Genomic DNA, 22,364 nt, shown 5'->3' with positions numbered 1-22,364 from the left:
AACAATGAAGATTCGACAACCAGCCTATCTGGTAGTTGCAGTTGTGTTTGTGATAATTCTGCAAGCTGCCATCGCGAATGATGGCGGCATGCATCCGTTAACGCACGAGCGCATTTACAGCCGTGCGACAACTCGTTTCCATCGACATCATTGCCTACGCGACTTGCTCCGACGAAACTACGGGTGTACCAGTGGTCAACGATATATTCAACAAAGATAAGCTGGGCTCGTATACATGTACCCCCCTTATTCGCTGGTAGATTACTACGCCGACGCCACATGCCAGAAATGTTGGATATTCAGGGCGTAGTTAACCGATGGCAAGTGCAATGGCCAAGGTGAAATGCGTGTAAACGGCTATCTGCACCGCCAAAATAAACGACCGGAACGGCTCCGTCAATTTTTCTTTCGGATAATACTATAATTCATGTTTCACTTTACGTTGATAACGCAAATACTTTGAAACTCCATCGTCTACTCGGCATGCATGTACACGGTAGGAGTGCTGTGCTGTACATGTACCATGGTCAGATGGTTTGAGCTTGCCATCATCTATTCGATGTAGATGCCATGCCACAGCCGGATGCACTCCAGATCTGCTCATAGTAATCGTCGCCGTCTCGGCCAATCTAATACTAGGACTGGACGAGTATTACCACGCCGTGATATCCGCAAGTTGCTCGATTGCTCTACTCTTTTCACTTCCCCACCATGCCGTCGTGTTTGGCACAATCCTCGCTTTGATTTTGCTCAAGGCGGCCCAACGCTCCTGCAACTCGACGCTCACGCCAACTCGAAGCAGGAAGCTCATTCCGGAATTTCCACTCAAGCGGCCAAGACTCGACAAGCAAGATGGAGATTGCTCGACCGGAACTACCACCTACTCGCAAGAAGCTCGGATACGAGTCGGGCGCCGCCTTGATGGCCGAGGGGCCTCAAGTTTTGCACGAACATGTCGCCGAGACGATCGAGAAGGCCATGGGCCGCACGGTACCTCAGATGGACGTGCGCTTCAGCAACCTGTCGGTGAGCGCTGACATTGTCGTGGTCGACGACTCGGGCTCCAAGTTCGAGCTGCCAACCATCCCCAACACCTTAAAGAAAGCGTTCGTGGGCCCCAAGAAGCATATTGTGCGCAAGGAGGTCCTGAAGGACATCAGCGGCGTCTTCGCGCCGGGCAAGATCACGCTGCTTCTGGGTCAACCTGGCTCTGGCAAGTCGTCTCTGCTGAAGATACTGAGCGGGAGGTTCCCAATCGAGAAAAACATCACGGTGGAGGGCAGCGTCACGTTCAACAACGTACAGCGCGAGGAGATCATCCAGCGGCTGCCACAGTTTGTGTCGTACGTGAACCAACGCGACAAGCACTTCCCGATGCTGACGGTGAAGGAGACACTTGAGTTCGCCCACAAGTTTTCGGGGAGTACGCTGTCGGAGCATCAAGTGAACATGCTCTCGCGTGGTTCTGCCAAGGAAAACGCGGAAGCGCTAGAAGCTACTAGTGCCGTGTTCAAGCACTACCCCGACATCATCCTGCAGCAACTGGGACTTAAAAACTGCCAGAACACGATCGTCGGCGACGCGATGACCCGAGGAGTCTCTGGCGGCGAGCGCAAGCGTGTCACGACCGGCGAGATGGAGTTTGGCAAGAAGTACATCTCGCTCATGGATGAGATCAGCACGGGCCTCGACAGTGCGGCGACGTACGACATCATCAACACGCAGCGTAGTATCGCGCACAAGCTGCACAAGACGGTGGTCATTGCGCTGCTTCAGCCGTCCCCGGAGGTGTTCTCACTGTTTGACGACGTTATGATTCTGAACGAGGGGCAGCTCATGTACCATGGCCCGTGCAGTCAAGTGAAGAGCTACTTCGGAAGCCTAGGCTTCTCGTGCCCTCCTGGACGCGACCTCGCCGACTATCTGCTCGACTTGGGCACTTCCGAGCAGTACCGCTACCAGATTCAGCACCCGACCAAGCAGCCTCGCAGCGCTGGCGAGTTTGCTGAGGCCTTCCGTAGGTCATCTATCCACCTGGAAGTGCTTCGCGCCTTGGAGGCTCCACACGAGCCAGAACTACTGCAATGCGCTGAAGAAAACATGAGACCGACGCCCACGTTTAGCCAGTCTTTCGTCGAGAGCACCTTGACGCTGCTCCGACGCCAGCTTATGATCACGTACCGGAACAAGCCCTTTATCCTGGGAAGAATTCTCATGATCACAGTCATGGGGTTGCTGTACAGCACCATTTTCTACGACTTCGACCCGACTCAAGTCTCGGTGGTCTTGGGCGTCGTCTTCTCCTCCGTCATGTACGTGTCCATGGGCCAGTCGTCCCAAATCGCAACGTACATGGCAGACCGCGAGATTTTCTACAAGCAGCGGGCCGCCAACTTCTTCCGCACGGGGTCGTACGTGCTGGCCCAGTCGGCAAGCCAAATCCCGTTGATTCTCGCCGAGACCATCATCTTCGGAGCTCTCGTCTACTGGCTGTGCGGGTTTGAGTCAGAGTTCTCGCTGTTTTTCATTTTCGAGATTGTGCTCTTCTTCACGAACTTGGCCATGGGAATGTGGTTCTTCTTCCTGAGCGCAGTTGGCCCGAACGCGAACATCGTCACTCCCCTGGGCATGTGCTCCATCCTCGTCTTCGTCATTTTTGCGGGCTTCATCGTGACCACCGACCAAATTCCGGACTACTTGATCTGGGCTCACTGGATCAGTCCTATGAGTTGGAGCGTGAAGGCGCTATCCATCAACCAGTATCGCTCGAGCGGCATGGACGTGTGCGTGTACGATGGTGTCGACTACTGCACGAGCTACGGGATGACCATGGGAGAGTACTACTTGGACTTGTTCGGCATCGACACGGAGAAGTCTTGGGTCACGTACGGGATTATCTACTCTGCTGCGATCTACGTGGTGTTCATGTTCCTGTCATATCTCGGACTCGAATACCTCCGCTACGAGACGCCGGAGAACGTGGACGTATCGGAAAAGCCCATCGAAGACGAATCCTACACGAGGATCGAGACGCCCAAGAACACTGGTGACTGCGTGGTCGAGCTACCGACCGGCGACCACGAGCAGAACTTCGTCCCAGTTACGATGGCCTTTGAAGACCTGCACTACTTCGTGCCTAATCCCAACAACCCGAAGGATTCTCTCGAACTGCTCAAGGGGATCAACGGCTTCGCGATGCCTGGGTCCATCACGGCACTCATGGGCTCCTCGGGTGCTGGCAAGACGACACTCATGGACGTAATTGCTGGCCGTAAGACCGGCGGGAAGATCACCGGTAATATCCTCCTGAACGGCTACGACGCGAACGACCTAGCCATTCGCCGTTGCACGGGATACTGTGAGCAGATGGACGTGCACTCGGAAGCAGCTACCATCCGCGAAGCTTTGACTTTCAGCTCGTTCCTTCGCCAGGACGCCTCGATTCCGGACGCGAAGAAGTTCGACTCGGTGAACGAGTGCATTGAGCTCCTCGGCTTGGAAGACATTGCCGACCAGATCATCCGTGGCAGCTCGGTGGAGCAGATGAAGCGCCTGACTATCGGTGTGGAGCTTGCGGCCCAACCCAGTGTGCTGTTCCTGGACGAGCCGACAAGTGGTCTGGATGCACGTTCGGCAAAGCTGATCATGGACGGCGTTCGCAAAGTGGCCGATTCGGGTCGCACCATCATTTGCACGATCCACCAACCTTCGTCTGAGGTCTTCTACTTGTTTGACAGTCTCTTGCTGCTGAAGCGTGGGGGTCAGACCGTTTTCTTCGGTGAACTGGGCCAGGACTGCCGCAACCTGATCGACTACTTTGAGAACATCCCTGGCGTAGCTCCGCTTCCGCTGGGATACAATCCGGCCACGTGGATGCTCGAGTGCATTGGCGCTGGCGTGGGCAACTCTGCTGCTGACGACTTGGATTTCGCGGACTATTTCGAAAACAGTTCTCTCAGTCGGACACTGAGCCAGAATCTCGCCAAGGAAGGCGTGACAACTCCGTCCCCAGATCTTCCAGAGATGATTTTTGCTGAAAAGCGTGCGGCCAGCTCGGCAACGCAGATGAAGTTCGTGGTGACCCGCTGGTTCCAGATGTACTGGCGTACCCCCAGCTACAGCCTCACGCGGATGTTTCTCGCGATATTCCTTGCTCTTGTGTTCGGCCTTGTGTTCGTTGACGCCGACTATGCGTCCTACACGGGTCTGAACTCGGGCGTCGGAATGGTGTACATGGCTGCGCTCTTCCAGGCGATGATGACTTTCCAGAGTGTCTTGCCGCTTGCCTGCGCCGAGCGTGCCTCGTACTATCGAGAGCGTGCCTCGCAAACCTACAACGCGCTGTGGTACTTCGTGGGCTCAACCCTCGCAGAAATCCCGTACTGCTTTTGCAGCGGCTTCCTGTTCACGATCGTGTTTTACCCCATGGTGGGTTTCACGGATTTCGTGACCGGCGTGGTGTTCTGGCTGGCGATCTCGCTCTTGGTTCTCATGCAAGTGTACTTGGGGATGATGTTCGCGTATCTGATGCCGTCGGAAGAGGTGGCGTCGATCATCGGGTTGTTGTTCAACACTGTCTTCATGATGTTCATGGGCTACAGTCCGCCGGCGTACTCGATCCCGTCCGGGTACACGTGGATGTACCGGATCTCCCCTCTCCGGTTTCCTCTTTCGATTTTGGTGTCTCTAGTGTTTGCCGACTGTGACGAGCTCCCGACCTGGAACGAGACCACGCAATCCTACGAGAACATCGGATCCAAGATCGGGTGTCAACCGATGGCCGATTCCCCCGTGACTGTCGGCCACATCACCATCAAGGAGTATACGGAAGAATACTTCGGATTCGAGCACGAGTCGATCACGCACTTTTTCTTCATCCTGATCGGCTGCATCATCCTCTTCCGTGTCGTCGGTCTCATCGCGCTGCGCTACATCAACCACCAGAAGCGGTAGGTAAACCTCGGTTTGGTTTTACCTCGCATATACATTTTTGCATTAGGAAGTACATTTTCGCATTATCAAAAATACATTTCTGCCAATCAAAATTACATTTTCGCATTAGCGTCCTGAATTCCATCCTGATGGGCGGGCGGAAGAAGAAGCGGCGTGTGGCGCCTGCACAGGACGAAGAAGCAGCTCGCCGCAGGTTCCTGGAGGCTCTGGAGGCCCAGCGCGCCAATGCCCGCGGCCAGAAGCCCGAAACAACCGCGGAAGCTCCAGCTTCAGCTCCAGCCCGAGCAGCACCACTACCAGGATTTTACTACGATGAGGCCAAACGTCGCTACTTTCGAGCGTCTCCGGCCTCTGAACGGCGGCAACGGGAGAAATTGCAGCTGCAAGAGCAGAAACAACCAGTTGCCGTGCAAAAAGAAGCAAAAACGACGAAAAATCGCCGTGGACACGGTCTCCATTGCCATAGTTGGGTGGCGTACATGGCTCAACGACAAAGTGACTATAGCTGGAGTGCACGAGGCCGAGACCGTCGAGAATTGATTCCCAAATGGCTGTCGGGAGTTTTGGTAGGTTGGGTATTTTGTATAGGTTACGAGCCTATTGTGATTTTTGCACTAGAGTTGATAATGATGTGTCCGCTATTTCGTGGTTGCAGTCTTCGCAAATGGTGGAGGCTCAGGACGTTGAGAATGTTGGTCGGCTGACAGCGCTGGCTCTACATCCACTGTCCAGCAACCTCGGGGCAATTGGCGGTAAGTTCTGTGTCTATTTTTTTGGGTGTAAAATGGAAATTTGTGTTTGACTTGGTTTTCGTGTGCAGCTAGTGGCGGTAGATTGGATCTATTGAGGCTGAATAGACTGCCGCCAGGGCCTGGAATGACTTCGTCCTCGCCGCAAGTGCAGTCTATGACTGAATTTTCGGTTAGCGGAGTCATCACGTCGTTGCATTGGCGTCCCGTTCACGAAGTGGATCTGCTGTTGTGCCATCTCGGGGCTGGGAATGGCAGTAGAGGCAACACGCGAGCTGCAACCGGCAGCGTTTGTATTCTGCGTGTTGGCGGCCACGACCAGGGACGGATACTTTCGAATTCAAGTGTGAAGGTGTGTCTGCAGTTTTTTTTTTTATTCTGTTGCGCGCGCCAGCTTGTCCTCATATGTGCACTCTTGTTACGTTGTTTAGGAACTGTATTTTGACGACCCGTGGACAGCAAAGTGGTTCGTTCCTCAAGGTTGAATCGCAACGTTACTAGGAAATCTGAGCGAACGTCGCACTTTGTTTGCTGTGTGGTACAGGAATCCAGTAGAAGTAAACAAGTTCAGCGTAGGATGTGGCGGGTGAGTTCGGCCGTATACTCTCCTATTTTTCTTCTGAACGACTTACAGTTATAAATGTACAGGCAAGTGACTGCACTGCATGTGAATGAACGCGGACAGCTGCAGTTCGCGCCACAGGGGCTTATCTCTGACGCTGTACACGCTCAAGGCTTTTACAGCACGGTTAGTTTTTATAAGCTCCCATACTCCCCCTTTTACCAACACATGATGTTAATAATTGCAGGGCCAAGTTTTGTTGAATGGTACGAAGAGCGGTGGCTTGTGGGGGTGGGATCTGCGAGTTAAGCGTCGCATTTACGAGTGGAAAGCAGAGGCTACTGCAGACCAGGCTCCTGGCACTGTTCTCGACATCCACGTTCTTGATGACTGCAGTAAAGCGGTGGTGCAGCGTTCGAGTGGGGAACTGCGCTTAATCGACCTCCGCATGAATCAGCCGGTCGTCGAATTCATACCAGGTGCAGCCCAGCGCTATTCACCGCACTTGAGGTGTGATATTGACAGTCAGGAGAGTGTGGTCGTAGCTGGTGGAGATATGCAACACCCGCATGCCGTGAACACCTATGACCTGCAAACCGGACGTTGTATTGCTTCACTTGGAGTGGGGAACAATCAAAGATTGGTTACGTCCGAGAAGCGCCCGACCCTGGTGCAGCAGGTGAAACTAGGCTATGGCGCTGGCGTGTACCGGCATATCCCCGAAATTTGGGCCTTGAGTCGCAACGAGCTCTATACTTGCACCGGAAGACCGACAACGACGGAGTAAGCATGAAAACCACCTAAAGAGTAAATGCGGATTATGAATCTCTTCTGTCTGCAGTGGCGCCAGCGTCAGGCTCACTCTTCTTCCTCCGCCAGTGGTGCAGGATCCTCCAGCAGATCGGGCTGCTCCACCGGAACCTCGCAGTGTAGTGCTGGTTTGCTCTCGCCATCTCCAGCATCTTCGCTCAGGCCAACGCCACTTCCTGGCTGCAGTCGCTGCGGAGGGGGGAGCTGGAACGGCTCTGAGAGGAACTTGACACCGTTGCCCACGTACACGTTCAGGAACTTCTTGCCCACGGCGATACTTACGGCACCGGGCCACACAAGGCTGCGTACGACCGCCACTTCACCCACCGCCGGCTGTAACGTGGCTGGGAGTCTGTCTACCCGCCATGATAGTGGTTTGTCCTCGCTCAATACACGGAGAGGCGGCGCGAACTCTTCCCCTTCGCGTGGCTCCTCCTCCCCGTCGGCGTTAGTCTGAGGTGGCAGTGGCGTCATACGACCGTAGCGTGCGTTGATCTCTTTCGTGAAGTGCGTCCAGCTTCCGAGATCCACCAGCTCAGCTGCAGCCTTGATCTCCGGCTCCTCCGCAGGAGTGATATCGCCTTCTTCAGTGACCTGGAAGTACCCGGCAGGACACAGCACCGTACCAGCAGAAATGCGAGCGATCTGAGCTCGTAAGAAGTTCTTCTCCAGGCCTGGGAACGGTGGGTGACCAAGAACGGGGGCGTCTAAATCCCCACGGACGTAGCGACGTAGCTGTCGTGCTACCAAAATCTGCTCTTGACGAACTGGTGGCAATTGGACCCACTCGTACGCCCCGTTGTCTTTCAGGACCCAGTAGGTGAGTTTGTTCACCCCTGCAGCGCCTTCCTCCGCTTCAAGGTCCTCTGGCTCGTACTGTGTTGGTAGTTCGCCCTCAGCAACGTAGTAATCGGTTCCCCGACCCAGTAACTTGCCCCAGAAGCGCAAGTTGACAGTACTATTCGTCTGTGCAAGACGTTGCAGCGCCAACGATAATCGGAAGGTCTCGCCCTTGGAAAACCCGAGCCCGGCCCACTCGAACATGTTGGCTTCATCCAGCAGATCGGCGACTCCCGTGGCAGGTTCGAGTGCTGCTTCCTCCTCCGACTTGATCTTGAGCAGCTCCAGAGCCACATTGCACCAATTTTCTTGGTGTGCTTGCTGTTTTGATCATGAAAATTCAGCAAAAATGTAGCTACGAGAGCAAAATAGTAGCATAAACGTCCACGTACTGCTAATTTCTTGATACTGGAGAGTTCGGAGGTGGCATCAACTGCCGCGGGTTGTTGCGGCGCCAGATAGCGCTGCTGCTTGACCAGCGTGGAGATGTTTTCGAAGGTCTCGTGGAGATTCTCAGGCCGCTCGACGATGATCTTGAGCAGGACGTCCCCCAGGTGGTCGTAGAGGTTCGTCCCGTCGGGCGAGTCCTTCTTCAGAAAGGCCTTGGCTTCCTCGAGGGTTGTCATGGCAGCACGCTTACGTCCGTCCTGGTGATCTGTGCAATGACGCAAAAACCACAGGCCGACGCGGCTTTGAACCGTCGCTCGACGTTTTGAAAGGATTCCAGCGACCCCCGAGTGCAGTGAACCAAACACGTTTTGCCAACACGCGGTAAAGTGAGTGCCACCGGTGCGTGTCCAGGTTGTCCTTGACGCGTGGTTGGCCTGGGCTTAGGATTAAAGAAGACCATGTTGCTTTGAAATGAAGACGCTTCGATGCCGCAGAAGAAATTGAGTTGCGAGCTCCACAATCTCCATCTTCTGTGCTTAACGTCGTGGTATGACGTTGAAATCTGCAAGTTCTCAGATCCTCGTGACCGTGCAGAAGACAAAGAAAAGGTATCCTCGTCGTTGGTTTTCCTTCATTCAACAACAATATCGTTAAAAAGAAGAACGATGTGATTAGGAAATTATCATATTTGTCACTAAGCGTGTACTTACTGTGCTACGCTTGCGTAAATTCATGTTTTTCAACGTTCTGTGTCGAACTCCACACGACAAACACTATCAAACGCTTCTCTATACTGTTAATATTCCGTAGATGAATACGACGCGGGGGAAGGAGTAGACACATCTTGCTCCCAGGTCACCAATGCTGTAGATCCACCGTGAGGCGTGTGTTGCATTTCTACCAGCTCGGAATGAGCAACAATAGCCGCACTTTGGCTCCGCACGAGTGCGATGCATCGGGGACAAACCATCAACGTCTGCTCGTACATTTTGGTTTCACTGCAGTAAACCAGTTTGGCCTGGCAAGTCAAGCGACAGTAAGAGTTGCCGCACAGCCACATCGCGCAGAGCTCGCAGTGGTTTACGTCACTAAGAGTTTTTGAGCTCTCAGTATTCTTATTTGGTGACTTTCGCATGATAATGCCGCAAGCTGCACACCCGTGCAAATACGACGAAGCCTGAAGCGTGCGGACGAAGGACTTTTTGTTCTTGATGCACCACCGCAGCTTTTTCATCTCCACAGAGCGCGGCACAAACTTCCAGAACGTCATGATGGCTCGACAGAGCATTCCCTGCTTCACTGCGTCGGGTAGACGGGATTTCGCGTCCACAATGAGTTTGTTGTAGACGACCACAGACCCGTCCGGTTGCTCATAGAAAACCCGCGCCTTCACCATTCGGGATCGGGGCAATGACTTGGATAGAGGGTACTTGTCCCGTAGCACAACCGACTGAATAAGCTCGTAGCCGCAACGTCTCCCGTTTGCAGAGGCCACTTCGCCCGAGGCATGCGCGAGTACCATCTCTCGAGGCCCCACGAACATGGTGAATGGCCAGTGATGGGTGTTCACGAACCGGGTTACCACAAGCGATTGGAAAGGGGCTGCTTGAGTTGGTCTCACGATCGAGTCGTGCCGGCAATTCGTCTCGGACCGTCGACCCATGAGTTCACTCCTCAGTCTTTGAGCTGCAACGTCAGGCGTCATGACCGCCAGTAGTACGTCATCCAGCGAGCACTTCAACTCACCCACAGCCACCACTGCAACGGGGTTTTCCCAAATCTCCCGACTCATCACCGGAAGCCACGCGGCATTGGGGCCCCGGTCAGCGTACAATGTGACGTCCGTGTGCGTCTGGAGCTTCTTCCATCGCCGGCTATCCAGGTGTGCGTGACAACCAGTTTCTAATCCGAGATCATCGCAGTCGTAGAGAATTCGGTCGAGCAGTTGAGTGGTGAGGTCTTGGCAATGCTCTCGATCTTCGGGTGACAGCCTTTGCATTTCGACGACGTCCACTCGAACTCGTGGCAAGCTGGGGAATGACGAAGTGGACGAGGTCCGAAAGGCAACAGCTTTTGCTCGATCTGACGGGAAGGCAAGAAGGGGATTTGAAGTTTGCTAGAGAAAAGCTTGTGACCGCCGCTACGTTGTTAAGCAGATCCAGCCCAACGCAAGGCTCAATGCAAGACGAACATCATCAACGTGTTTCAGCGATTCCATTGCAGCCGATGAGTTCAAGACAGAACTTGGAAGCACTCAGGCTCGACATGGTAGACACCTTTCGAAGCGCGTATTGTTTGTTGGATATTGCTGTTTGGCGAGACATCGGTGGGGATTCTCTTGCTGCGCCGTAGCCAGCAATCCTAGCTACGGTTCATCTACAGACAAGACACCTCATGTGTCACTGAGGAAGAGCATAGGAACGCGGGCTCGTTTCTTCCAACGAAATAATCGCAGTCCTCATATTTCTTGAGATGTTGTTTGTCGGGGCTACGACGGGTGGCCCGGTCGTGCCAAGGCTGACGAACGATGGCAGCTCAATCGCCGGACAATAGAAGACGATGCTGTTTATTGATTCGATTGTTTGCTCTAGTGCAACGCGATGACTGATTTTACAACTTCAAATTGGACAATTTCACACTAATACACGTAGCAGGGAAGCCGTAAATCTCAAGCCGAGATGCAGTGTCTGCTGTACTGGCATACAGGATAAAACGCCTTTGGGAGATATGGCACTCCCACTACAGCGTAACCAAGATGGAAGCGAGAAAAGTACGGCTTAATTTCATTTCTTGGTCACACTTGCTGGTCCACACGACCTCGAGATACGTGCCGAGTCTCTAACAGCTCCGATCGCGCGATATTTGCCGCACTTTGATTCCCCGAGAACGAAATACAACGCGGACACAGAGCTATCTCCTTCTCAAATATGTCAGTCCCGTGACTGAGCACCACCGTGACCTGGCAGGATGCTCGGCATGAAGACTTCAAGCATAGCCACACGTCGCAGAGTTCGCAGCGATTGCCACCGCGCTTTTTCAAGTTTCCATCCCCCGTATTTGCGAACTTCAGCGTCCTGGCACCGCATCCACCACAGCTTGCAGGCCCGCCTAGCACTTGAGGCTGATTCTGGAGAACACAAGACAATGCCTTCTTGTACTTCAAGCACCACCGCAACTTCTTCGTCTCCACGCAACGAGGTATGAACTTCCAGAAGCGCATGACTCCGCGGCAAAGCATCCCTTGCTTCATTGACTCCGGGAGGCGATTTCTGATGTCCACGATGAGTTTGCTGTACATACCCACGGATCCATCCGGCCGCTCCCAGAAAACGCGCGTCTCCAACATTTGTGTACGTGGCATCTCTGACTCGTTAGCTTTCTTCTTGAGCAGCGGAACCGATAGAATAAATTCGTAGCCGAAGCGCTGTCCGTTCGCCGTGACCACCTCTCCAGTTGCAAACGCGATGACCATTTCTCGGGGGCCGACAAACATGGTCAACGGCCAGTGCTGTGTGTTCACGAATCTGGTCAAGCAAAGGGACTGGAAGGGGGCTTCTTCCGTAGGTTTAACAATTTGTATCAGCTCCAAATTTGTCTCCGGACGTCGACCCATGAGCACACCACGAAGTTTAATGGTAGCAACAGAAGGCGACAACAAAGCGAGTAGCAAGTCGTCCAGCGAGCAGTCCACTTGGCCCACAGTCACCACTGCAACGGGTTGTCCCCAGTCCTCTCGATTCATCACTGGAAGCCACGCAGCGTTTGGATTCCGATCAGCGTAGAGCGTCACATCCGGATGCGACTGGAGTTTCTTCCACCGTGTGGCGTTCAAGTCTGCGTGGGTGCCGGTGTGGGCCGTTCCCAAGCCGAGCTCGCCGCAGTCGTAGAGAGTTCGATCGAGAAGCTGCGTGACGAGGTCGCGGCAGTGCTCTTGGTCGTGAGGGGACAAATTCATCGTCCTCGTGGCGTCCACTGGATACCACGGCGGTGTGTTACAAAGTGGCTCACCCGCGAACTGTGCAATGTGAACCGTAGGGAGCCTACAGCAGATTTTAACGATTTGGCAGGTCACATCATTGGGATTTGACTCCGAGTAGAGAAGAGCTCGGGACCCGAAGTTCATGCACTGCAACCGAGCGACCTGCATGACGCAGTCGCTCGGTTGTCGATCTTGTGTTGGCACCACCAAGGCCGAGAGCGTGTCGAGGTGCGACTTTCTGCAGGATGAAAGCAATCGTGGAACACGAGCATTCCCATCCACCCGTGTCTGGGAACGGCACTTCCCAGCGCTTGCGGTGCCGCAGACGATGTCAAATCTTCGGCGACGGCACATGTAATCACCGGATATATGTTGCTCGCGCGCCTGACTCATCCGTTTGCTGCATGAAGCTTGCTTGATACTGTACCTCCCCTTATGCTCGCATCAGCTTCGTCGGCGCCTGGAAGCTTGAAAAGCAATGTGTGGTGGGTGAATTAATACTTCGTACTTCGAAGTAATACATTCAAGATATGTTTTTAAACATACCTGAGGTATGATACCTCCTGACTCCCAGGGCCACATTAGATACTCGTCGCGTACAACACTTTGTGCACGATTAGGATTAGCTGAAGAGCGAAGAATCTTCGCTTGGGTAGGACTCCGAGATGGAAGATGCGAGGCAAGGACAGTGAAGAATTGCAAGGTGCGTTTCCGACCAACGCACCCGAAAGCTGGGATCCTCCGTATACATGTACACATGCACTTCACCTGCCGATGTAGCAGTTGATTATCTTGAAGAGGAATGGATCCGTGGTAGACGCATCGAGAAAACAAGTTGACGATCAAGAATTTTGAGGAAGTGGATACTGTAATCGATCCGAACGTCGAGAGTTTCGTTAACTCGGTCACCACGAGGCTGTACACGAGCGAAACTGCGACGATCACTCGAAGTGAAGCCCGCGTGGGTTTGCAATGTGGCAAATACCAAGTGGGGTAAATGGAAACTGGGTACGGGTAGCCAGCTTACCACCAGGTTTCATGTATCGTGTGCTCATCGCTTTCCACAAGAACCAGCGAACGGTGACCCATTTCCCTTAAAGGTGGCATTCACTTCCAGTATACCACGTCGGGCGATCTCCGTGGCATTTTCGTGGCTCACCGCGTTGGCGCAGGTTATGCAGAGCACAACATACTGTCGATCCACTCCCAATGTCGCGCGATCGATTCGAACAAGCCGGCGCACCGCAGAGCAGCGTGACTTATTGCACAACCATGACGAGCAAAGTGCACATCGACACGCCTGAGTGGAAGCGCCGTGCATAACAGCAGTTGCGATATCTCCTAGGCTTCTCCTTCGACCTTTGAGCAATGTCTTATCGCACACGCCACATGTGAACGGGTCGGCGGAACTGCAAGGTGGCTTTCGCGCTGATAAGTGCAATGCATCTGAGTGTTCGACGCAGTAGCAGAGTTTCTTGGCGTCCGCACATTTCAGCGTCATTTTCCAAAAGTCCTGAACACCATGCCAAAGCGAAGATTGTACGACAGCATCAGGCACGAAGCTTTTGGAGTCGACTACAATCTTGTAGTAGACGCCCACAGAGCCGTCGGGTAGCTCTCGCAGCACCCGAGCTTGAATCACGTTCTTGCGCGTCAATGAGCTGGTTACTGGCCACCGCGACATTGACACCGACTGGCAGATTTCATACCCAAGATGTTCGCCGCATGAAGTGAAGACTTCCCCTGTAGCAGTTGCGAGCACGTATTCTTGAGGACGATGCAGACAACCATGGCTGGTCACATAGCGCGTCACGCCTATAAACTGAAATGGATCCTCTTCAGAAGGTGTAGTGATTGCAGCCACTTCAACGTTGTCCTCAACTGTCCGATCCATCAGTACAGCGCGTAGCTTGAACTCGGCTGGGTCTGACGCCACGAGACTGTAAAGCGCGTCGCTCAATGAGCAGCACATACGTCCGACTGCCATCACCGCGACGGGGTGATGCCAACCACCTTCACGCATTGCTGACACCCAGGCTAGATCCGTTGCTCGCTCTGCATACATGGCCACATCCCCCTGTGAACGGAGCTTTCTCCACCCGTCGTGCTCGACGTCGGCTCGACTGCTGCTGCTACCGGAGGCCCAAGATGCTGTGTCGGCGTAGTCGTGCAGAGTCCGGTCCAGCACTCGGAGCGTGATATCCCGACAGTATTCTCGATCTGCAGGCGTGAGCTCCACCATTGGAAGGCTGTTCTCCGCCGCGAAAGCAGGAATGAGACCGTGAAGGGTGGAGGTCGCGCGTAGCGACACGCAGCATAATCACGCCACGTTGTAAACTTCAAGATTGTTCACTCGTTGGCGCTCAGGATCAACTGCGTCCCACGATCTGAAACACTAATTTAGTGCTGCCGTGGGTCGAGCTCCCATTTCAGGCATCACTACAAGTTAGCCCACAGCTGTGTCTTTACAACCACACCAGCTGCCGCCGAGCTACTTCGAAGTACAAGTTTTATTTTAACAACAGTTTTCAGTTACTGAAAACTTTTACTAAAACCGAAAAACTAGGGAAATGGCGAAGATCACCGGCTTCATGCGCGTCACCAAGCAGCCCAAGGCGCACGGGAAGAAAGTGGACGCGTCATCTGTGCTCAAGAAGCAACACGTAGTCAAGGACAGCGTCGTGACGAAGAAGGAGGCGCCGGAGTCGAGCGACGACGAGTCGGGAGCGCACATTCCGACCTTCATCTACAAGGTAGAAAGAAACTACCTCGAACTTTTGTGTTATTTATCGGAGAATGTCTTTTATTAAAATATTATTGCTGTTTGGAAGACGGTCAAGTATAAGCACAAGCTGCAGAAGCACGAGGTGTCCAAGGAGACGAAGACCGTCGCCGAGTACATCAAGGTACAGAGACGTACAGTAGGAACATTTTTTGTGTTTAGATGTTCATTGTTGTACTATTGTTTGGTTTTGTAGAAGTACTACGACGTGCCCAAGGATTTCGAGCGTAATGCCCAGGTGCGGCTAACCTACTGGGAACAGATCAGTCTGTTGTCTTGGAATTGATAGTCATATTGGTGTCGTGTGTTTTGTGTTTTACAAGTTCGGTGCTTGTAGCGGACTCACATACGAGACGCGGTTGGCGCGGGCGTACTCAATGGGCCACTTGTCGCTCAAGAAACGCACATCTGCGCCAAAGCCGATCTGCTTGACGTGCGCTGCAGTCGGACACACCTACAAGTGCTGTCCTGACGGGTTTTAAGGGCGTACGAGTCCCACGAAGGAACGTCGAGATAAATTGAATGCTGCAACGACCTACCGGGCGAGTTGATACTGACCTCCGACGAGCTCAAGCTTGCCTTTGTCGACCAACTTGCCAAGAACCACCGAAAGGCCGGAGATAGTTTTGGTATCTGCATAATAGCAACAAACACAGTGAGAAAAATGCTCTTGGTTGACAGACGAGATGACTTGAACGCGTACATGGTTGCGCTCCACTTCGCGCGAAGGTGGACAGCATGTTGTGGATCCGGTGGATCGTCAGCGAGCCGAAGTTCGAGAGCATGCCCACGATGTACGTCTCAAGCACCTTGAGGTCTTCTTCTGCTTGCGCATCGGACGACACTGCGGTTTCGAGCTCTTCAACCATTGAGTTGTCATCGCACCGCGTGTTCAGGAAAGATGAGCTAGCCACCAATTCCTTTCGCCCAGATGCAAATGATACTAGTCCGTGATTTACCCACAGCGAGATGTGCTTCAGAAGCAGGTCATCGGAAATCTCTAGCTTCCCTGCTAGTTCTTCCACGCCCCATCGATCTGTGGAGCAAATGTAGAATGGCGAGAATCTCAGCTCGGCGTGTTTACCACGAGGTGACTGCGCAGGGCCTACCTTTCTCGTCAAAATAGAGGATGATCGTTGCTTGCAGTGGCGAAACGGTGAACTCGCGCTCTTCACCCTCCAGATCAATCGACAACTGCAACAACACCACAAAATGCGATTGTCAGAGCCAATAACAGCAAGCACGCGTGTTAGGTAGTAGCTTGAGTAGACGCAACGCACTTGCACGGAGCCTAGTGAAGGGTTCCAGTCCAGAGAACGTGGGTTGCGCAGCACATGGTACGAGTCCTTAAACGCGTCGATATCCTTCGACACTTTTGGGTGCAACGTGAAGTCTTCACCTTGCAGTGGTGGCCAAAATTGCTGGGAGATAATGGTAGCATCGACGCGTGTGGACGGAGCTCCAACACAGTCAAGTGGACTCTTTGTCCCTCTTCTAGCCCTTGCTTCTGCCGCAGCGGCGGCTTTTGCAGCAGGGTTTTCCATCGTCGACCGAACATTTAGATTGAGCCGTTTCGAGTCCTCGATGTCCCGCACCATGATCTCGCACTGCTGCAAGCTGTCCTCGCCAAAGCGCAGCTTAAGCAGTTCTAGCGTTTGTACGTCACGATCTGTGTCGAACTCGAGATTCTGTAGTAGTTTATCGGCCAACATCATCCGATATTCATTGACAAAAAGTTCGCGGCTTCCGTAAATGTTGACCTGCCATGGACAATGCACAGTAGTGTGCGTAAAAAGCTGGAAATTTCAACTCAGTCTGTACGCATCGTACCAGAATCCTTAGGATGTCGTCACTGCTACGACTTCGAGATGTTTTTGTCGGGTCTGCTTCGATTGGATCTGGTTCCCATGAGTCGGGTGAAATATCCTACAATGTGGATATAGCAGGAAACATGTCAGGATGCTCGTCGTTAGAGCAGCTACGTGCAATGGACGCAACCAGTATACCTCATCATCGTCACTATCGTCGTCATGCTGGATAATACGCATATTGTCACGACGAAGTTCTTCGAACAAGTCGCCATTTTGTTCGTCTGTGAGACTCTGCACAATGCAGCGCACTGTGTCTTTCCGCTTCCTCAAGTACTATCAAAGAAAACATGACACGTCGTCAACAGCCAAATAAAACCCAAGTAGCATCACATTACAACAGGTTCTGAAGTAGCTCGTCTACCTCTTTCACAGGCCCACTCAAGGCTTCCAGCAAAACACCCTTGGGATCTAATAATCGAAATGCCTGGACCAAGCAACGAGGAAATTGTTAGTTTGGAGCCTTGACGCATTCCTAGGAGCAACCAATCGCTCGATCCACCTTGATTGTAGACACATAAATATCCAGGATCGCTGCTGTGTTAGCTCCTGGCTGCAATAGTCGCGATTGCAAGGCGGCTCGGAACTCCCGCACGAGTTGGCCATGCTGCTGCGTGCGCTCAAGGCACTGCCTCAAATCTTCCAGCGCCGGAATGCTGCACGATACGAGTCAGTTCTCCGATAGCAACACGTCAACTCAATCTCCCGTGCACCTGTCAGGGAACTCCTTGATGATCTCAAAGAGCTGCGCAATCCGTAACGTGCCAAACTCCTGCAGCACGTGCTGCGACAGCGTATCTCTCCACTTTTGCACCGACTCGTGGTCGTTCGTCTGCATGGTCTCCTGCAGCCACGGCAGCAGCTCGGAGCACGCCCAGTGCTCCACCTCGGCCAGAAACAGCTCGTCGAACGCGTCTCCACAAGTGGCTCGGACCACCTTCTTGACCTGCGAGTGCAGCACCCTGAGAAGCGCCGGCTCGGCCACGTGCAGCCACTGCAGCTGCAGCAGCGTCTGGCGAATGGGTCGTGCGTCAAACGCCTGCGCCTGCTCCAGACCACGGAACCTGTGGAAGCTCATGGAGAAGAAGATCACGAGCAGCTCCTCGAACCGCTCGGCGTCCTCGAGCACGATACACCGGAAGCTAGTGCGCAGCTCCTGCAACATCCCGCCGCTCTTAAGTTGCTGCTCGTCGAACAAGCTCGCGAGCTGCACGCAGTGGGCGAACGCGTCCTCGGCGAACTGCAGCGCCAGCGTGAGCTGCTGCGCGCAGAGCAGGGCTAGCTGTCTGCGGCTGCGTTTATTGGAGCGCTGGATCTCGGCCGGCAGCGCGTCGAAGAAGCTCCAGAACGGAGGTGCCACGTCCGAGCGCAGCCAGTAGCCGAGTCGCTGCAGCAGCATTTGGCGCAGCGGCTCCTGCCGCCCCTGGTGAACGGCGCGCTGGATGACGCCGCACAAACGATCGGACAGATCTTGCGCATTGGCGGAGAAGTCCTCTGCCGGCTGGTGATCGAACGCGAAGAGCTTGCGCCACAGCAGTTCGCGGTCCACGCGCAAGCCGCCGCTCATGATCCTGATGCAGCAGCGGATAGCTACTCCTCAACTCAGCTACTCTCCTCAAAGAGGCAAATGTGACGTTTCTCGTAACACGAGATGCCCTCGTTAGAGCCATGTCAAATACGAAATCCAAGCCAAAATGATTTAGTGTATTTCTTCCGTAATTTATGGGATTTGATTTAATACCCTCAAATATGCTAAATGAGGGTTTTACCTTTCAAGCCGTACCGGTATACCATGGTATTACCGTACCGCGGGCCACGTGGCTCGGTGGCTTTTGTGGCGTCCGATCCAACGACATTCGCGATTCCGACTTCGAGCTGCGCTCTTCGACTACCTCAGACACACAGGAAAACATGGCTGACTCGCTGCTGACGCTTCTGGAGCAGAACCCGACGACGGGCATTGCCGTGGGCGGCGCGCTGGTGGCCGCGGCTGTGGGCCTCACGGCGGCCAAGGCGCTGGGCGGCAGCAAGGCGGCGCCAGAGGCCACGGCGGCCCCCAAGAAGAAGAAGAGCAAGAGCAAGGGCAAGAAGAAGGCGCCCGCTGCCGCCCCCACCGACAAGGAGAACGCCGAGATCAACCTCGAGGAGTTCGTGGACGTACGTGGATGGGCAACGAGATCTTTTACAGGATCTTATTTGCTGACGTTCTTTTGTGTTTCCTATTTGTGCAGGACGGCCCGGACTCGGAGGAGGAGGAGGCTATTCGCGCTGAGAAGCGCAAGCTCAAGCTCAAGCAGAAGAAGAAAAACGCCAAGGCAAAGCAGCGCTCGGCCACCACCAGCAGCAGCAGCGGCAAGTCTGTGGACGTCACTGACAAGGACAAGGACAAGAAGAAGGCGGTGGCTGCGGCCCTCAAGAAGGACGAGGAGGACGGCTGGGAAACGGTCAGCCGGAAGAAGGTCACCAAGCCCAAGCAGCAGTAGGCGCCAACATGACGACGCTGAGTCCCTTTCTGGCGTCGACATGGATAGTTGATTTTTTTCTTCTTCTTCTCGACTCATTCCTGGTGCTGAGACTTTCAGTGTGGGGAGGAGAGAGATGGAGGGCAGATACGCAGGCTGCTGCGTGCTTGCCACTCCTTGTTTCTCGTACGCAACGAGCGATTATGGTATACTAAGAACAAAACGTGAGGTGTTGCCTGGTCACCACCTCCACGCTTTGAACACAAAAATATACGAGATTACCAAGCAGAGGCGGAGGATATTGGGAAAGGTATGCATTACTTGGCCATTGTTGCTGGCCGGGCCGCATTCATTTGCTGCTGCCTCTTGATAGTCGTGCTGTTGCCTCTACAGCTTGGACTGCGGCTTGAGCGCGTTGAAAACGACCGGCAGCTTCATGGCGAGCGTCATGTTGCCCTTGAGCTTGAGTTTGCCCTTCATGAAGGCCTGCAACACATAGCAACGCATCAGACAACAACGTCCAAACAGCAAAACGAGACCTCCCGTACCTGCTGGGCGTTGAGCTTTCCCATGGCAATCGCCACAAAGTCGGCGTCCGCGACCGTGATCGTCACATCTGCCTTCTTAGTGCCCTCCGTAAGCGCCGGCGTGGCGCTCTTGAGATCCAAATTCCACTTGCCAGCACCCGTAATGTCGAACTGGATGATGCCCTTGACCTTCTTGGCCATAGCGGCGCCGTCCTTAGCCACCACCTCTCCCAGCAGACGGAAGATCTCCTTCGAGTTGAGTCCTCCAGTGGCAGCAGCAGCAGCAGCAGGGGCCGGAGCAGCGGCAGACTTGGCGCTCGGGCCCTGCTTCTTCATGTAGTTGCGCGTGGCCGCCAGCACCACGTTGAGCTTCATGGCGAGTCCCATGTTGCCCTTGATCTTCACCAGCCCCTTCATGAAGGCCTACAAATGCACAACAAGTGAGCATTCCGCCCTGAATTTCAACATGGCAGCAGGGCGCACCTGCTGCGGGTTGAGCTTGTTGTCCATCATCTTGAGGAAGTTGTCCTCCGAGAGCGAGATGACGAGGTCGGCCTTGTCGCTCGCAGTCGCAGGCTTGACGCTGCCTTTGCCCGTCTTGAGGTCCACCAGCCACGCACCGGCGCCCGAGACGTCGAACTTGATGGAACCCTTCACCTTGCTCACGAGCGACGGACCCACCTCGTCCACGGCACCGCTCATCATATCGAACAACTCGGAAGCGCGCGGGGCCATTGCGACTTTTGGCTCGGAAACAGGTTTGCACTCGTCGGCTTTTTTTGAAGTGGAGTCCGCCGGGTCACTATTTCGGTTCAACTCTGTGTTTGTCTACAACGATAAATGTGATAAGGGTAAATGTGGTATTTCAGGCTGTACAATATCAGTTTGGTCTTCGTATCCTATAACCTGTCTTAAACGATGTTTCTGATTGACATTTAACTACACGGGTAGCTAGATATAGAGGGTCATGGGATGTCGAGCATGCTGCTACGCTGGCCGCCTCACGCATGCCGCTCGCTTTGAACCAGAAAGTCGAAGCAGCCTGTCACCACCTGTATTCTCTGTTTCCTATATTAACAGGCTCAGAAATGCCATCATTAAGGTTTGGTGATTTCCTTCAAATTAGTAATAGTACTAGCCGGGGTCATCTTATCTTAATATGTTGTATTGATACTACTACAGGGCGCCCAGAACGGTGATATTACAACAACAACAAAAGTAGTAGTTTTAAAATGTCCTACCATTGCACTCCTGCTCCTCATCTTATGATGGAGTATGAGCTGGTGCTGGACATGCTCATTGTTTGTTCGTTTGCGCAATAGACTCATGACTAAAGACCCCATAGAAAACACTATTTCCTGGTAAGCTGTCGTCGAACTGCCACCCAGCCAGTCAGCGCTCGAACGGGCTTAATCTCGGGGGGAAACGGCGTCATTGCAAGCAAGTCGCAAAATGGAGTCGATTTGAGTAAACCCAGTCGAGAAAAGCTAAGCCGCGAGTGGTAAAATTTGGGTGCAAGTGAAGTAAAAACCTGAAAAGCAATAGAAGGATGTATGGAAAGATAGTTGTGAAGCCGACAACAACTAGCCATAAGACTAACATTTACATGAAAGCTGCTACGGAGCTAGAGTCGGCCATATTCAAGCTATTTCAGCAGCAAAGTGACGTCAACTTCAGTACGCCACCGTTCCAGCAACGTCTGCACCGTGCGTATACGTGCGATTCAGACATTCTACAAGTTCTTGACACTCCACCTTGGTTTGAGCCCTGTTTAATATCTTCGTCATCCAGAAGAAGACGACGCCGGTCTCCCCTACGAGACTACCTTCCCCAACAGGAATTGTTCAACCTCGGCACCATCTTCACCGGGAATTTGAACCTTCGTCAAGTTCCAGTGCAGTGATACTTTATGAACTCCCGAAAGGGAACATCGACCGAAAATCGATGCGTGTTGTCAGCACTTTCATTTAGGAGACCGACGTGCCTGATTGTCCACAACTTAGCTTTCGAGTCGGCAACGCCTTCAGCATCCATCCGATAGTGATGTTCTGGCTATCATTATGCAACCCCCCCCGCCCGCCTTACGACGACAGTAAAAAATTCTGCTACGCCTTGTCGTAAAGAAAAATTGGACGGTGATCAGTCTCGTCATATCCCGATATCTTGTCTTGTGAGACGTGAAATTGGTCTCATCAAATTTCTAGAAACTAGCAGCCTAACTGTGACTGTTTTTGGCAATTATGTACATTCTATCTTCATTTTCGTATGTAGATATTCCACTGCATTGCTCACATAAAGATATGTTTCTATAGTCGAGCGAACAACGCGTACCGTTTAAAGTATTATTACGGTAATTGAGTACGATATTATCGATGTTTTATATAGTAGTAGTAGTTGTCATTGTTTTGGTATCACTGTTTTGTGTCTTTAAATATTATTTGT

At 53.2% G+C, this 22,364-nt stretch overlaps 7 protein-coding genes across 7 annotated transcripts; 3 read left to right on the top strand and 4 right to left on the bottom strand.

Annotated features, from left to right (window-relative positions):
• Nucleotides 1–5,081: 5,081 nt before the first annotated feature.
• KRP23_11621 (DDB1- and CUL4-associated factor 4) lies at nucleotides 5,082–7,051 on the top strand (the record flags this gene model as incomplete). The annotated part of the gene is made up of 7 exons (XM_067882185.1): nucleotides 5,082–5,519; nucleotides 5,609–5,705; nucleotides 5,774–6,054; nucleotides 6,134–6,168; nucleotides 6,247–6,288; nucleotides 6,351–6,450; nucleotides 6,512–7,051. 7 exons carry the CDS (start codon nucleotides 5,082–5,084, stop codon nucleotides 7,049–7,051), a joined length of 1,533 nt encoding a protein of 510 aa, XP_067740458.1.
• Nucleotides 7,052–7,122: 71 nt separating this feature from the next.
• Nucleotides 7,123–10,303, bottom strand: KRP23_11620 (Radial spoke head protein 4-like protein A; the record flags this gene model as incomplete). Its single annotated transcript, XM_067882184.1, has 4 exons — nucleotides 7,123–8,235; nucleotides 8,307–8,569; nucleotides 9,235–9,322; nucleotides 9,389–10,303. The coding sequence occupies 4 exons, from the start codon at nucleotides 10,301–10,303 to the stop codon at nucleotides 7,123–7,125; spliced, it is 2,379 nt and encodes a 792-aa protein (XP_067740457.1).
• Nucleotides 10,304–11,098: 795 nt separating this feature from the next.
• Nucleotides 11,099–12,259, bottom strand: KRP23_11619 (uncharacterized protein; the record flags this gene model as incomplete). The annotated part of the gene is made up of 1 exon (XM_067882183.1): nucleotides 11,099–12,259. One exon carries the CDS (start codon nucleotides 12,257–12,259, stop codon nucleotides 11,099–11,101), a length of 1,161 nt encoding a protein of 386 aa, XP_067740456.1.
• Nucleotides 12,260–14,853: 2,594 nt separating this feature from the next.
• On the top strand, nucleotides 14,854–15,547 carry KRP23_11618 (uncharacterized protein; the record flags this gene model as incomplete). Its single annotated transcript, XM_067882182.1, has 4 exons — nucleotides 14,854–15,036; nucleotides 15,115–15,189; nucleotides 15,262–15,303; nucleotides 15,389–15,547. The coding sequence occupies 4 exons, from the start codon at nucleotides 14,854–14,856 to the stop codon at nucleotides 15,545–15,547; spliced, it is 459 nt and encodes a 152-aa protein (XP_067740455.1).
• Nucleotides 15,548–15,600: 53 nt separating this feature from the next.
• KRP23_11617 (Anaphase-promoting complex subunit 2) lies at nucleotides 15,601–18,500 on the bottom strand (the record flags this gene model as incomplete). Its single annotated transcript, XM_067882181.1, has 9 exons — nucleotides 15,601–15,698; nucleotides 15,769–16,101; nucleotides 16,175–16,259; nucleotides 16,346–16,825; nucleotides 16,896–16,991; nucleotides 17,072–17,209; nucleotides 17,298–17,360; nucleotides 17,436–17,589; nucleotides 17,647–18,500. 9 exons carry the CDS (start codon nucleotides 18,498–18,500, stop codon nucleotides 15,601–15,603), a joined length of 2,301 nt encoding a protein of 766 aa, XP_067740454.1.
• Nucleotides 18,501–18,844: 344 nt separating this feature from the next.
• On the top strand, nucleotides 18,845–19,416 carry KRP23_11616 (uncharacterized protein; the record flags this gene model as incomplete). The annotated part of the gene is made up of 2 exons (XM_067882180.1): nucleotides 18,845–19,090; nucleotides 19,165–19,416. 2 exons carry the CDS (start codon nucleotides 18,845–18,847, stop codon nucleotides 19,414–19,416), a joined length of 498 nt encoding a protein of 165 aa, XP_067740453.1.
• Nucleotides 19,417–19,782: 366 nt separating this feature from the next.
• Nucleotides 19,783–20,657, bottom strand: KRP23_11615 (Peroxisomal multifunctional enzyme A; the record flags this gene model as incomplete). The annotated part of the gene is made up of 3 exons (XM_067882179.1): nucleotides 19,783–19,881; nucleotides 19,944–20,345; nucleotides 20,406–20,657. 3 exons carry the CDS (start codon nucleotides 20,655–20,657, stop codon nucleotides 19,783–19,785), a joined length of 753 nt encoding a protein of 250 aa, XP_067740452.1.
• Nucleotides 20,658–22,364: the final 1,707 nt, after the last annotated feature.

Source organism: Phytophthora ramorum (assembly GCF_020800215.1).
Source record: "Phytophthora ramorum isolate Pr-102 chromosome Unknown Phyram_PR-102_s0012, whole genome shotgun sequence".
NCBI classification, from domain to species: Eukaryota; Oomycota; class Peronosporomycetes; order Peronosporales; family Peronosporaceae; genus Phytophthora; species Phytophthora ramorum.
This window is presented reverse-complemented; position numbering and strand designations above follow the sequence as displayed.